Source organism: Marmota marmota, unplaced genomic scaffold (genome assembly GCF_001458135.2).
Source record: "Marmota marmota marmota unplaced genomic scaffold, marMar, whole genome shotgun sequence".
NCBI lineage: Eukaryota > Metazoa > Chordata > Mammalia > Rodentia > Sciuridae > Marmota > Marmota marmota.
The window spans coordinates 3,345,923-3,359,654 of record NW_026000022.1 but is presented as its reverse complement, the minus strand read 5'-3'; the positions used below and the strand labels follow the sequence as shown (position 1 = coordinate 3,359,654).

The window sequence follows — 13,732 nt, the reverse complement described above, 5'->3', positions numbered from 1 at the left end:
TGTACTCATAGGAAACACACTTTATATGAAAGATTATAGAAAGGTTACCAAAAAATGAAAAAAGATATACCATGAAAACACTAAGGAAGGTCTGTGTGGTAGTGTTATTATCAGAAAATCTGTCCATTAAGGAAAAAGGCAGTGCTAGCGATAAAGAGATAACTTTACAATGATAAGTAAGGTTCCATTCTGGAAAAAGGTATGATCATTCTAAATGAGTATGCAAAAAACAAACTAGCTTCAATATATACAAAGTCAAACGAGAGAGAATCCCAAATAGGCACACACAAAGTCTGAATTATAGTGGAAAATAATAATACTGTTCTCACAGTGACTGATACAATAAGCAGTAGCATCACAATAAATAGACAAATAGTCTTTAAAAGCTTCATATAAGGCTGGGGTTGTGGCTCAGTGGCAGAGCACTTGCTGAGCATGTGTGAGGCACTGGGTTCGATCCTGGCACCACATAAAAATGAACAAAATAAAGACATTATGTCCATCTACAACTAAAAAAAATATAAAATTTAAAAAAGCTTCATATAAAGGTTGTTCTCATACAAGAGGGAAATCAAAACCAAATAAAGCCCAGAATACCCTTTTATTTTAGAAGTTAAATAAAAATTGGACCAAATAAATTATGATGAAAATCAGAAAATATTTTGAAATAGAATATGGTGAAAATGTGACACATCAAATCTTGTATAAAGACATATTTAAAAGGAAGTTTTTAAGCCTTACATGAAAATGTTAGAAATGAAGTCAGACTGAATATCAATAATTTAAGCACCAATGCTATAAAATTTAAAAAAAAACACCAAATTAAGCTCACAAAAGAATAAAAAATTTAAGTAATCCTCTAAGCATCAGGTCCGTATATCTGTAATTAAAAACCTTCAACAAAGAAAACCTCAAGACTTCATGGCTTCATTTGTAAATCAGAATAAATATTTAAGAAATAATGCTAATTTTATGCATTTTTTTAGATGTTATGAAGGAAAACATCCTGAATCACCTTAGGAGACCAGCATAATTTGATTCTATACCTAACAAAGTTATTTACTGGAAAGGAACCTTGCAGACTAGCAAGAAAGAAAATTTACAGACCAACCTCACTCATAATAGTTCTGTAAAAATTTTAAATCACTTATTAGCCAACCAAAACCAGAAATATATAAAAAGGATGTACATCGCAATAATTTTAGGTTTATTCCAGGAACAGAAGGCTTTCTGAACTGTTAAAAAATAATCAAAGGTATTCACCACTTTAACAGAACAAAGGAGAAAATAAACCATAGATTGTCATCTATCTACAAAAGAAATAGAAAAATTATTAGATGAAATTTAATTTTTATTCTTTATTCTTTTTAAAAAAAATCTGAACAAATTAAGAATAGAGAGAGCCCCTTCTCTAAGCTGATAAAGATTATTTACCAAAAAAAATCCTGTGGCAAATATTTTATGTATTGAAATGCTGAATATTTATCCTGAGGTCTGAAACAATAAAAGGGACACCTGTTATCATCATTTCTATTTAATATTTTGACAGTATGAGGCAGGTAAAGGAGAAAAAATTAAAGATGACAAAGGAAGAGTAAAAGATGTCACTTTTCACAAACAGCCTGATTGTGACCTACAGATAAATAAAATGAGAAAATTTATCTGAATGTCTGGAACACGGTTTTAAAAATCCATTGGTATTTGTACAGATGACAAAAAACAAGACATTTTTATACATTCTTCATTTAAAATAGCATTCTGAAACATCAACATCTGATTTAGAGAGAATACGTGAAACTTATGCACAGAAAGCTGTATACAGAGTACAGAAAGATAGGCAATGTTAATAGAAGGGGATAGATACTTAATATTATAAAAATTTCAGTTTTCCTCAAGTTTGTCTACTATTTCAAAAATGCCATTCAGAGTTCTAGTGGTGTGTGGATACTTGATTAAATGACAAAGTTCAGAGTACAAGCAGTGGAGAAAAGTAGCCTTTGAAGTAAAGTGGTCGTGGGTCAATTAGATGTCCATGTAGAGAGAAGTGAAATTGACCTACCTCACCATACAGCAAGTCAAGGAATAGGTCTGAATGTAAGAGGTAAAACAGTGAAGCTTATGGAGATTTTGCAGGAGAATGTCTCCTATATGTTGTTGTTAGGGAAATAGTTCTTAATCCCAAAAAACACTAACCAAAAAGATAAAGAATGACATTGTATTAAATTGTGAGGTTTTGTTTATTCCAATATATCATAAAGGGAGTGAGGAGATAAACCACAGATTGGGGGAAGATATTTGCTTCACATAGAACTGTCAAAAAAGCAATCTACAATCCAAAAAGTGGACAGAAGGTTCCAGGCATTTTATAAAATAGGATATCCAAACATCCCATAATTAAATGTGTGTTTATATATATGCCTAGATATGTATATGTGTGTATGTACATATATATATATATATACACATCTATATATGTATATATGTATGGATATACATATATATAAAATTATTCAAGGAAGCATTAGTTATCATATCCAAAGTTAAAAGTACACAAAATATCTATTACTAGTAAAATCGATAAATTGTGCTATCATCATACAGAGAGAAAATGAATGAGCATCTAGGAACACAGATGGCTGTCCAACAAAATGCTAAGCATTAGAACAATGTTTGTCCCATGTTATGTGGGACTCCTGTTGAAATGAAGGTTCTGATTCAGTTGGTCTGGGTGGCCGCTGAAAGTCCGAATTTCTAACAAGCTCCCAGGTGATGCTAAATCTGCTGGTCCATGGATGACACCTTAAGTATCAAGGCCTGACCTAACTAAAGGATCTTGTTAGAAAGGCACTCTCAGGCTACACCCCAGACCTAGTAGATCTAAATGTGCACTTTAACAAAGTCTCAGGAGAATATGCTTTGAAAAGCCCTGGGGTTGGAGGGACATTTGGCTGGGATGAACAAATAAACTTTCCATTGTTTTGCTGACCAAAAAAAAAAAAAAAGTGCTAAGCAAAAGAAGCTAGATGTGTAAGACAACATGATGCAGCATTGCCTTTCAAGAAAGTCACATTCAGGCACAGCTATTCTAGGACATTAGAAGTCAGTATAGGGGCTGAGGTTGTGGCTCATCAGTAGAGTGCTCGCCTAGCATGTGCAAGGCCCTGGGTTCAACCCTTAGCACCACATAAAAATAAAATAAAGATATTGTGTCCAACTACAACTAAAAATATTTATTAAAAAAAAGAAGTCAGTATAGTCATGATTTGGGCAAAGAAGGAGAGAGAGACCTATTGACTGGCTTAGGGGGTGGCCTCAAGTGGTTTCTGTGCTTCTAAGTATGCTCCATTCCTTGACTTGAGTAGTAGTGGGATGTGTGTTCACTTTTTGACAATCCATTGAGCTTACGTGAAGTTTTGTGCATTAATGTTCTTTTTCATAAGGACACGATGTAAGCATAAACCTGGGGGCAGCCATGCGCTGGCCACATGCCAACATATGTTGGCAAGAACTTGCTGGGGACCTTGTACAAAAACATCAGACACAAAAAGATTGTTAATGATCTTTCATGTTCCTTCTTTCTCTAAAATTCTGTGAATTGACTGCCAATCAAGAAAACCTAAGAAGATGAGCTATTGAGGTTGAGGGAAAAATAACTACCTAAATCTACAGAAGTCTGTCTTCTGCAGCTTATTTACTCATCTCATTCCCTATTATACACTAGGATATTGAGCCCCAGTGATTCCTATTATTGCTTGGTTTACAGTAATGGCAAATGTCCATTTCAAAATATATAAGAACATTTTCTGTAAGACATACATGATGTATATTATTACGCTTTTCAGTCTTAATTTATATTCTTAATTTTATTTTATCTATTTATTTTGTTGTACTTTTGTAGGCTTTTTCAATGCCTTTTCAGAAGGAATCACAGTAAAATTTATAAATAGATCAATACTCAATATTTAATATAGTTATTTATTTGCAAATACTGATACATTGTTCCTAGGAGACATATGAGGTCAGGTTCCTACAAGCGTCTGGTCACAACTGTTATCAGAAAATCAATACAAAACTTTGTTTTGTGTGCCTTTACGTATAGAGATACCTTGTTTAATATCTATTGTTAATTCATTAATACTTAACTCATGGAAACCGCAGTATAACTCAGGTGTAAATAAATCTCATTTGAAGATTTTTTCCAAAGGTAATCACTGCCTTTTCGTATTTAGGAACACTAGGTAGCACTTCATACGACACTGGGGGGAAGTTTAATTAGTGAAATCACCATTAAGCAGCATACAAGTGTTATTTAGTGGCAAAACGTAGCCAAACAGACTGTAATGAGAGCATTATTTACAATACAAGAAGAAGTAAAGAAGCAGAATGTTACCTTGTTCAACATCATCTGAAAATGTGTGGAGGGTCTCAAATTCTGCCACTCTACAAATATTGGTATTAAGTTTACAGGTAAACTTCAGTGAGTTAGGAGAAATCACAAATATGGAATCCTCAAATAATGAGAATTTATTGTATTTACATACATACTATAAATAGCATGTTCACAAATATTTATAGTGAGCTATTTAAAATATGAAGCCTTAGAAAAATAGTTTATTAGATTTCTGTTAGAAAAACCAATTCTATATGACTTTATAGAGTGTTAGAAATCATAAAATGACAGCATTACAAACCATTATAGATTTTCTTTCTTAAAATATAATTGCATGAATAGACTGAAAACTTGCACACATTTGAACTTGTCGTGAATGTTTTGGGCACTAAAAACTTTTAGAATTTCAGGTTATTTTCAAAGTTGAATATTCCCAAGTGTTATTCTTTAAGATTCTTCTTTTGAAGCATGGTGTTATATCTCTAAGGAAGAAAATGGGTGATGCTGATATCTGTTGAAAGATGAAATATTCTTTTTTCCAAATGTTCACAGTGATTTCCGTGAAGAAAAAATAAGGAAGCTCACGCCTGGTGAAATGGATGAAATTCGAGACATATTATCCAGGAATCTGTATCAAATCCGTCAGAGAGTGAGATCATTTATTTATTTACTTACTTGTCTTTGGCTAAAAATGTCCCTTGTGACTTTGTGATGTAATTTCTTACGTCTGCCTCGGTGGATCCCACGATGGGCATCTCCTCTTTTCTCAGATCCCCCATTCACCGCACCCCCATCTGGTCCAGGTCCCACCATCCTCTTGGACACGTAGCTAAAGCTTTCAAGCCTTCTGCTACTGGGGTCTTGGAGATAAGAAATACACACTGAACAGTTGTGAAGAAATGAGTTGATAGATTTTTTTAAGGAAACAGCGTTATACCTTGGATTTCTAAATGTTTTGGATCCTACTTGTTACCCATGAAGTGCTCTTGTTTCCGTCCTTTGTTGTATCTTTCAAGTTACTTCTCTCACTGAGTTTCCATTGCTGACACCCAGTTCCACTCGAGGGCTGATGATATTGGTGATGTTTAGAGAGGGGGGTACGATTTGCCAAGTCCCACTTCAGCGACTTGCTTTTGTCAATCCCTTTATTCCCATGACAAGCGATAGGTGTTGCTAACATCTCTACTTCACAAATGAAAAAGTAAACCGAGGCACAGGGAGTTGAACCTGGGCCACACAGGCTTGCCAGGGGTCTTCCTCATTCCTCTGGGGACCATGCCTGCAGCTTCTTAGGCATGGCCTCCTTGAAGACTGCCTTCATTCTAGGTGCATCCTTGAAACCATCTTTTGTGGCAGCATTATCCTATTGAAAGTGAAGCAAAACAGTAGCCGTGGCTTCTTGGGTACAATATTTTTTCAAAACTTAGGGTCTCTATTTTTAAGCTCTACCAGGCACACCAGAGGGTGTGGAGTGACAGGTTCAGACCTCCTCTTGGCCTGTGTGGTGCCCACTCTTGATCTTCCTGCATGGACATGTCCTGTTTCCTGTCAGCTGATTCATAGCCTCGAATCAAATTAAGTTTCTTTCCCCCGAAAAATCACCATATTATTTCTAGTCCTGCCCTTCAATGAGATAGAACTAGGTGTCAGTGATTTTGGCACTTAATTTTATATATTTTTTTCTTTCTTTCTTTTTTTTTTTTTTTGCTACACTTAGATGCCCAACTAGTTTATAAGCACCTCAAGGCAGCAGACAAGATAAGTCTTACTCCATGTCACCTTTGCATGTCTCCACAGGGCCTGACATTGTGTGGACACAGGGATATTCTCATAAAGTACATGTCAATTCTACCAGAAAATGAACTTCCTTAATAATTATGATTTATTTCAGGAAACATATTTCTGTGTAGCCTATGAAACTAAAAACAGATGACTTGGACATCCCTAGTTTAGAAATTTCACTCTTCCACAAACTGGAACATGACAATTCCTGGTGGTGTTAACAACTTCTCAATGTGACAACCTAGTTGAATAAAGGATCAGTTGTGAAGTTAATCAAAAGGACATGGCACCACCAAGTGGCTCAAAGTAGTTTGTTTTTATATCAGTAATTCCTGTCCAATAGAGAATGTGTGAAAATGATCTTTTTCCCCCCTAGCTTTGGTGATGGCTGAGCTAATGCAAGGCAATTGAAGATAGACAGGGGCTCTTGGCAAATTCAGTCATTTTTCTAATTTTGAAAGATCACACTTTTCAATGAAAAACTTTCTTCACTGACTTTTATGAAAGACTGAATTCTTCCAGGACTTTAATTTTGTTTTGTTCAGTCTGCATGGAAGTTGTTACTGAGGTGTAAATCCCCACCAGTGTGGTAAAGTTTTGAAATTTCTGAGGGAAATCATCCATCTTTTGGTAAAGTGTCACTTGTGTGTTTTCATTTCAGACTTTGTCGTACAACAGACACAATTTGACAGCAGACACCAGCGAGAGACAAGCCAAAGAGATTCTGATCCGCCGCAGGCACAGTTTGCGTGAAAGCATCAGGAAAGACAACAGCTTGAATCGAGAGCGCAGGGTAATTGATATGGTGTCTCTGTGTGCAGAAGGCTTCCATGGGTGGAGCCAATCAGCCCATAGAGTCATTGACTCTTTTGATTGGATGACTGCTGAGGATTGACTCCCAGGAATTCAGGGGCAAAATTAATGATAAAAATATTTCTCCATGTACAGTGGCATGCACCTGTGGTCCCAGCTACTCAGAAGGATGGCTTGAATCCACAGGGATTCAAGGCCAGTCTGAGCAACATATTGAGACCTTGAGAGAGAGAGAGAGAGAGAGAGAGAGAGAGAGAGAGAGAGAGAGAATGACAAAATAAAGTCTCTTCAAATGTTTCTTGAACACCTATTACATGAAGACACTGTCATAGGCATAGGCACAGGGAATATATTAGTGAACAAAATTTACAAAGACTCTTATTCTTGTAAGATTTCTAGTATCCTAGAGGAGAATAGAATCAAAGTAGATTATTTGTTATGCTCAAAGGTGATAGATAGATACATGGAGATAAGGTAATACAGGGATTAGACAGTTTTCAATTTTAATCAGAATGGCTAAGCCAGGCTTCTGTGACTGGAAAACGGTATGATTTGAAGCCATATAACAAAGGGCATTTTTTCTGAGACATTGGTAGTTAGGCAGTTTTGGTACAAGAACATCATAGAGTGTACTTACACAAACTAAGGTGGCTAAAATGTCACCAGGCAATATAATCTTAAGGATCAGTGTCACAGATGGGATTGACATTTGACCAAAATGTTATTATGTGGAACATGACTGTATTTGACTTTCTGGAGGGAGGTGGCCTAGATGCAAAGGGCAGAAGCTGGGCAAGCCCATGTGTTCACTGGGGAACTTCAGGAAGCCTGGAGTGGCTGGGGACATGAGCGGTCACAGTGCAATTTGCAGCAGTCCAGTTGGTTCGGGTCATTGCCAATAGATATGAAAGCCATTTTAAAATGTTCTGATAATTTATTAACATGACAGGCATTATGTCTTATTTTTAATAATAAATATTCAATATTGGGTCACCAGAGATTAAAATGATTATGTGTGAATAAGGAGATTTATCTTTTTTTCCACATAAAATCTAATGTCAATTAAAGGTTAATTACAGAACCTGTAGCAAATCTGAAGACTGTAGCATTCAGAAGTTCAGTAAATGAGATTTTGGAACATTTTTTGTTCTATCATTTTCAAGATTTGTTAAAGTAAATAAAACTTAAATAATACCACACATTTTATATACCTTCTTCCCCATACAGATAGGTTTTAAGTCTTTCTGGTAATACCTCATAAATAAGTGTTCCTGTAGATTTTCTTTTAAGAAGAATAAGTGGTTTTCTCATCTTGTTTCAAATGGTCCCATTAGTTCTATTTTTATTAGCATGGTTTGGGAAGGAATCTGGTTACTTAAAAGTACAATATTCCTCAAAAGTAATTTTGGAATGAAGAATTAAGATTTTATTTTAAAACCAAGTTTTGCTATAAAAGTTTTGACTTCTAGTATTACAATAAATACTATGTATGTAATCTAAACAAGGTTTTCTATTTTTCTTATAGGCTTCCACTTCAACATCCAGATATTTATCCTTACCCAAAAATACAAAGCTTCCAGAAAAGCTACAAAAGAAAAAGAATATTTCTAATGCAGGTAATGAATATAACCAGAGCAGAAATACTTTAGATTCATTTACTAATGCTTATAAAATAGAGAAATTTTCCTGCTGTTTTTCTTCGTTAAAGATGAGTTCCATCATTTTAAAGTATAAAATAATAACAGTGACCTTTTATTAGCCTTTTTGATTTGTATCAGTTATAAATATTTCAATTACTTATCTTCCATAATGATTCTTTGATATAGTAAAATCAAATATTGTCACTATGGAGTTATTGAGCAGGTCAATAGAAAGCTGCAGGTCTGAAAATGTGTGTTTAGTTTTACAATAATTCTAATATATTTTCATAGAGGCAACCGCATATTTTACTTCTGACTGCAGTTGTTAAAGCTTTCTCACAAGGTCTGATATCTCTTTATTTGATGGTAATCTTTATGTAGACCCCCAAGCTATTTTCTTTGAATCCCAAAAGTATATTAGGATTCCGTGTTATTCAAGTGTGGGATGTAACAATAATTAAAAACCCTTTGCTTTTTTTTTTTTCCCTGCTTGTTTGTTTAATTAACCAAGAAGAGGAAAGTCTAAGGATTGCTGGTGATAATGGAGGGCGAGGTGAGAAATGAGAAGGGAGGGTAGGGGAAGACAAGGCCACAGGACTGTGTGTGTCCATGGGCTATGGTACCGCTGTGTCCTGCAAAGATGTTCTAGAATCCTAAGAATCAGCTCAGAGCCAGCAGCCCATCCTCTCAACAATCCTACCCACCAAACTCTAGCCCAGGAATCTCCTCCTAATCCTGCCTCCTCAGTTAGTTTAGAAAGTGCATATCAATGATTGGGTCCTTCATGGAAATGTAAAGGAAACCAGCAAAACTGTGCCTGAGATCCTAGAACGAGGGAAAGATCTTCATACCAGCAGATGGTGATCAGACTGCTAACTGCCAGGGGGAATTGAGCCCAGAGGGGCCATTCCTATGGTGCCTGGGAGCACATAATCACCACTGGCCAGAGGACCTTAGTTGGAATTCCAGCTCCAGTGCTTTCTGTTAACCCAGTTACTCCATTTGTAAACTGGGTGAGCATGAGGATTAAAAGAGTGGTGCATATTAAAGTGCTTATGATCCCATGCCTGGCAAAATTAGCCTAGTGGACAGGAATGCTCTCAGGTGACAGATAGGACCTAAGCTTAAGTCAAAGCGAGCTTTCTGACTCCCCCCTTCTCCCCAGGGCCCCAGGGAGCATTAGTTGCCAGACCCACTGAGGTACTGAGGTCACTTGTGACACCCCCTCTCCCCCCCGAAATGCTTGCTCACGCTATCCTTTTGCTCTGTGATAGATGGCAATAGCAGCGACTCAGACGTAGACACCGGGACCACCGCGCTTAATTTGCAACCCCGATCCAGGCGCTTCTTGCCAGAACAGTTCTCCAAGAAAGCCTCCCAGTCCTATAAGATGGAATGGAAGAACGAGGTAGATGGAGATTCTGGCCGAGGGCAGCCCAGCCCGTCCCCAGCACCCCGCAGCAAAGAGGGGGGCACCCAGACGCCAGGCGTACTGCGCCAGCCCCTTCTCTCCAAGGACGGCTTTGGCCGTGGCAGGGAAGACAGTTTGACTGAAGACGTGCCACCCCGGCCTCCTCCGAGGCTGGTCCGCAGGGCATCCGAACCCGGAAACCAGAAAGACCGATTTGGGAGTGAAAAGCCCTAATGGAAATGGCCAAGGGAGATCAGGGGCGACTGACCCAGCAAAGCTGTGGTTTCTCTCTCCCATACCTGAAGCAACGGCGGAATCCCTTTAAAATCCCCTATCTGAATGCTGTCTTTGGATGGTAGAGTCAATAGTGATTGATGGGAAGAATGTTTATCCCAAGAAGGGGGAAATCAAAGAAAGTTTAGTCCCACAAAAATCTCTTCTGTGACTTGTGGCTTGCAAATTGTACTCAATGCAAGACTGAAGGAAAAAAAAAGCGTGCCTTTAAAAATCGAACTTGAACAACAGAACTTGAAAATTTTAACACACCCTTGTTGGTGGAAATTTTAATATATTACATGTATGCCTCAAATTTTATTTATGAAAAAAAATATATATATGTCCATAGTGGGTCAGTTTTTAAGTGAATGGCACTAAAAGTTCCTAGAGCATCTTTCTGAGGGTCAGTGGTCAGTTTCTAAAGGGTGAATCCTAAGCTCAGGTAGAGGCCTCTCCCTGTGCTGAGAGCGAAGCTGTTGGACCTGTTGGTAAAGGAGGAGCAAAGCCCCAAACTGAGGCTTCTCATGACTAATGAATTGGGAACACAATCAGGTGGGAGTGACCTGGCTCCCAGCGTGTGGTCTAGACACCCCACACTCTTGTGAAACAATCAGAGTTACTGTTCTTAATTGTTCATCTGTGAATCATGTGTTTGGGGGTGACATATAAGTTCCATCTCCCCTTCTTTTTTGATATTTTTGATGGTGCAAAGAGAAATTCTTCCAGGGACAAAAATCAGCCTATTGTATTTGATGGATTTGGTGGCAGCTGTTTAGAAGCCCCACCCTGGAAGCGCTCCTGTGGCCAATGGTAAGGAGATAGGGTAGCACCTGCTTATCATTAGGTGGTGGGTTTTACATTGTGCAATACTGGGAGGAGGATGCAGATGATTCCTTTCACACCCATCTATGGCCACCTGCTTTAATAGAATTTTTCTGTAGAACATTCTAGAATTTGGAGCCCAGGTCAAGCAGACAAAGATGAATGTTTTTAAAAACAGTATTCTAATGTTTAATAGATTGGTAAGATTCCAGGCTTTGACTTTTGTTCAGGAAGCACTTTGGAGAATGTGGGAATCCTATTTTTTTTCCTTTTTTGCACTAATCTATAATTTACCTCTTTACTTTCAGTAATGCAATGACTCAAATTCTTCATATACAATTGGATTCTACTCATTGGAGTACTTTTTAGAAGTAGGGCAGAAGGAAGTGGAATGTAATCATTAAGGAATATTTAAATCTCTGTCTCTTAAACTGCAGATTTTATTGAATTGTCACTTTTTTTTCCCCCCGAATAATCCCTCATTAAAATTTACCTGCGACAAGACTCTACATTTCTGGGCTTAGATATTAAATGAAGCCATTCATATACTTTCTTGGTTTCATATTAGAAACTTTCCACACCCAGCAAAGGGTACAAGTGGCCAAAGTATGACAGGGGGAGGAACATGAATAAATTAAACAGAAAGAGACAGTCCTCAGCAGCCCTTCTGCAGCCCCTCCTCCACCCCCATCAACATGGAGAAAACGTCTTTCCTTGTTTCTTATGTTCTAAAATCTGGGAATACTGCAGGTGGCTTACATGAGACAGGGAGGAGGGTACAGAAGAGTCAGGTTTGTAAGAGCACAAGTCTTTCCCAGCAAACCTAGGCTGGTCAGTGGAAAGCAATGGAGAAGGCAATCTGAAAGCCACAAGCCTAGGACTCTGTGCCAAAAATCTGAATTTTAAATGAAAATATTAATATCAAAATATACATTCCTTCTACTGAAAAGAAATGTAAAAGGATGCAGAATTTTATTATAGAAATGTAATTCATCGAGAGATGTGATGTGTGTTTTTGAGAATGCCAAGGGTGAATTTTTCATAATACTTAATTTTTGAAATCTGCAAAAGAAGGTAGAAATTGAAAATGACCTTTAAAAATAAATGTCCTGGTTTCTGTGTTCATGAACATTATACTTGAGTTTAATTTTCTGGAATGAAGGAGAAAACATGAAAAAAAAAAAAAAGTAAAAGTCAAATAAAGAGTTTGAATGATATTGTATAGATTTCTGGAAAAGAGTACTGGAGTCATTTTATCTTAATTATTATCTGTTTAATTATTTTTATTCATTGAATGGCAAAGGTAATAAAAATAAATTTGACTTCAGCTTTTTCTCTAACTTTTTATTTTGGGGAGGGTAGTTTTTGAATTTTAACCTCTGAAAGGAGACAGTATGGACATGAGCCCTTGTAAATACCACACCACTTAACCTCTAGAGTGTAGAAAGAGCCCCAGTCCTTTGTAAATGACTCCCTTAGTTCAAACAATGCCTAATCCAAAGTTCCAACACGTTTGTAGCATTTGGGTAGGTTTTCTCTGTGTGTTGTAACAAAATTTGAACTATCTATAGATAGTGAAAAGTCAGGGCTTAATGCTCTCTATATGAAGCTAAGGGGTGACTGTTGAGAACAGTTACGCCAGCCATGAAACTAGAATCAGCACCAAAATCTGTAAAGTATGTGTCTTATGTCTGTGGATGGATGAAATTTCAACTTTTGCTAATAGTGAGGGGTTGCCATCTTACCAAGATGTTGGGTGTTTGTGCATATAAAGAGGGTAGAGAAACACAGTTACTGAGCAAGTTTTGTACTGCCTGCCCACAAATCATGTTGATGTTAAAACTGGCTTTCATAATCAAAATGACGAGAACTAATATTTTGAGTAATTCTGAGCGTGCATTGGAATTTATTCTTTAAAGAGTGATTGAAAAGATGATTTTGTCCAAATGAAGTAGCTGCTTGCATTATCAGCCTGGGGCTAGAATACTCTTCAATTGTGGGTTCCAGGACACCCTGAGGATGCCAAAATCTGCCCATGTTCAAGTACCTTATAATTAATGGCAGAGTGTTTGTATACAAACCTGCTTTAAGCCATCTCCAGCTTACTTACAGACCTCATACAATGTAAATACTGCACCAATTGTTGTTATACTGTATTGTTTTTAAGGTATAGTGACAAAATCTACTGGTTCAATACAGATTTTGTTTTTAATATTTTCTACCCTGAGTTGGTTGAATCTGTGGGATGTGGCACATGCAGACATGAAGTGGGTAGGCTTTGCTTTTCTCCCGGAAAGCTTAGGACCCAGAACCAGGCTGATGACCCCCATTTTCATTTTATGTTTTCTTCATTTTTAGAACAAAGTGTGTGTATAGCTCATTGCTACTTTCTATCCCACTTTTCAACCAAGCCCTTTCTTCCATTTCTTTCCATTTGGCTGTGTGGCAGTCACCACGACTCTTTGTTCCTGGTAAAGGACACTTTCTTTCAAAATTCCTGATGTCATCCACTTTACATCTAGCTGATGCCCTCAAACCAGCTCAAGGAACATAACCTCGTTTTTGTTTTTTTTGGGTGTGTGTGTGTTTCTGTAATGT

General features: G+C 37.2%; 1 protein-coding gene across 2 annotated transcripts in view; it reads left to right on the top strand.

Moving 5' to 3' along the window:
- Positions 1-12,461, top strand: part of Slc9a2 (solute carrier family 9 member A2) — a 92,085-nt gene extending 79,624 nt beyond the window's left edge. Inside the window, exons 9-13 of one of the 2 annotated variants that reach the window (XM_048810471.1) lie at positions 4,943-5,039; positions 6,834-6,965; positions 8,511-8,601; positions 9,137-9,178; positions 9,900-12,461. In XM_048810471.1, coding sequence (XP_048666428.1) covers positions 4,943-5,039; positions 6,834-6,965; positions 8,511-8,601; positions 9,137-9,178; positions 9,900-10,270 — 733 coding nt within the window. In that variant the 3' untranslated portion in view covers positions 10,271-12,461. The remainder of the gene's footprint in view (positions 1-4,942; positions 5,040-6,833; positions 6,966-8,510; positions 8,602-9,136; positions 9,179-9,899) is intronic. The other variant, XM_015505013.2, reaches the window with a different exon arrangement.
- The last annotated feature ends 1,271 nt before the right edge of the window (positions 12,462-13,732 follow it).